Source organism: Phyllobates terribilis, unplaced genomic scaffold (assembly GCF_046119375.1).
Source record: "Phyllobates terribilis strain yellow unplaced genomic scaffold, ASM4611937v1 Scaffold_2__4_contigs__length_985480577, whole genome shotgun sequence".
NCBI classification, from domain to species: Eukaryota; Metazoa; Chordata; class Amphibia; order Anura; family Dendrobatidae; genus Phyllobates; species Phyllobates terribilis.
Window position 1 is genome coordinate 3057928 of NW_027362762.1, and position 1544 is coordinate 3059471.

The 1544-nt window shown below is 37.7% G+C and overlaps 1 protein-coding gene across 1 annotated transcript; it reads right to left on the reverse strand.

Moving 5' to 3' along the window:
- Positions 1-286: 286 nt before the first annotated feature.
- LOC141242628 (olfactory receptor 2A14-like) lies at positions 287-1288 on the reverse strand. Its single transcript, XM_073668853.1, has one exon. The coding sequence runs from the start codon at positions 1286-1288 to the stop codon at positions 287-289; it is 1002 nt and encodes a 333-aa protein (XP_073524954.1).
- Between the last annotated feature and the right edge of the window lie 256 nt (positions 1289-1544).

The window sequence follows — 1544 nt, forward strand, 5'->3', positions numbered from 1 at the left end:
ATGGTAATGAGGGAGTGAAAATTTCTAGTTTTTAAAGTATTTATTATTTATTTTTTCTCAATATAGATAATGATAAGGACAATTAAAATGATCTAAAATGGTTTGAAAATAACGTGTTTAGCGTATAAGCTTGCTTTAAACAATAAGTCGTTTTCTGATAACACATTACTCTTAAGACAGACAAGGCTGCTTCCACAACTGAAAGAAAACCACAACACAAAAACAAAACAAAACCATCTTCAGCCTATCAATCCTCTTTATTACAGCTCCTGTACTTCGCATCTACTCAGTGACCCATGTTGTTATTTATGACAGACACAGACATCGAAGGCTTAGATATTTCAGTCCACTTTGGCCAAACAGGAATTTTCGCTAAATGATATATTAACCTTGTCTTCAGGGCATGTGTCCGGACTCCGTATATCAAGGGGTTGAACAATGGTGGAACAATTAGAGTAGTTACTGAGAGAAGAACATGGAGAATAACCGGGAGCTTTACTCTGCTCAGCCGGTACCTGATGAAAATAAATAAAAAGCCAATTAAAAAGATATAAAAGTTGAGTAGATGGGTGACTAGAGTGTGGACGGCTTTCTGACGGGATTCTCCTGAGACTTTCAAACAGACAAGAAATATCTGCAGATAGGAGAAGAGAGTGACAGAGATGGTGACAACCAAGTAGAAGACCACCACAGTTGCTGAGTAGAGTTGACTGATGGACGAGTCCACACAGGAGAGAACAATTATGGACATATTATCACAAAATATATTGTTTAATCTGTTCCCACACAGAGGAAGTTTCCAGGTGAGGAGCACAGCTGTGAGAACAAGTATAAAGGCCACCACAAATGATCCAAAAATGAGGTTTATAACCTTCTCATTCGTTATCAAAATGCCATATCTCAGAGGGTGACAAATGGCCAAATATCGGTCAAATGCCATAAGGGAGAATGTGCTCATTTCATAGATAGCAAATAATGTAACACACAGAGCTTGAGCAATACAATTTCCATGACTGATGGTGGTGGAAGAAGTGATGAGGTCAACGATCAGCTTTGGGAAAAATGACGAACTGCCAAATATTCCATTGAGGACCAGATTACTTATGAGGATGTACATAGGTTCATGTAACCTTGTATCTGTGAATATGACAAATGCAATAATAATACTTAGGAGTACAATGAATGAATATAGGACAATAGACAAGACACAGTACAGATACTTTAGTCCTTCCATTTCCAGAATTCCCAAGAGGACCAGGTTTTTGCTGATGTTGAATGCATTTTCCATGTTGCTTTTTTCTTTTCGAACCAGAGATGTTTAAACATAGGATCCTAAATATCAGAAAATATGAAATGTGTCAAATAGCTATACGAAACTGTATCCTCATAATATCCATCGTCAAAGAATCAAGAAAAAGAAATGGAAATCCTCAAACAAAACTGAAGCCCAACCGTCCACCGAAGACCCAGATGACCAGGCTGATGCCTATCTACTCATTAGACACTGCAGCTATTGGAAGAACAGTAATTTAGCTGACAGTCAT

Excerpts from the sequence above, each read along its gene's own strand:
- LOC141242628 (XM_073668853.1), bottom strand. The coding sequence starts at position 1,288 with ATGGAAAATGCATTCAACATCAGCAAAAACCTGGTCCTCTTGGGAATT.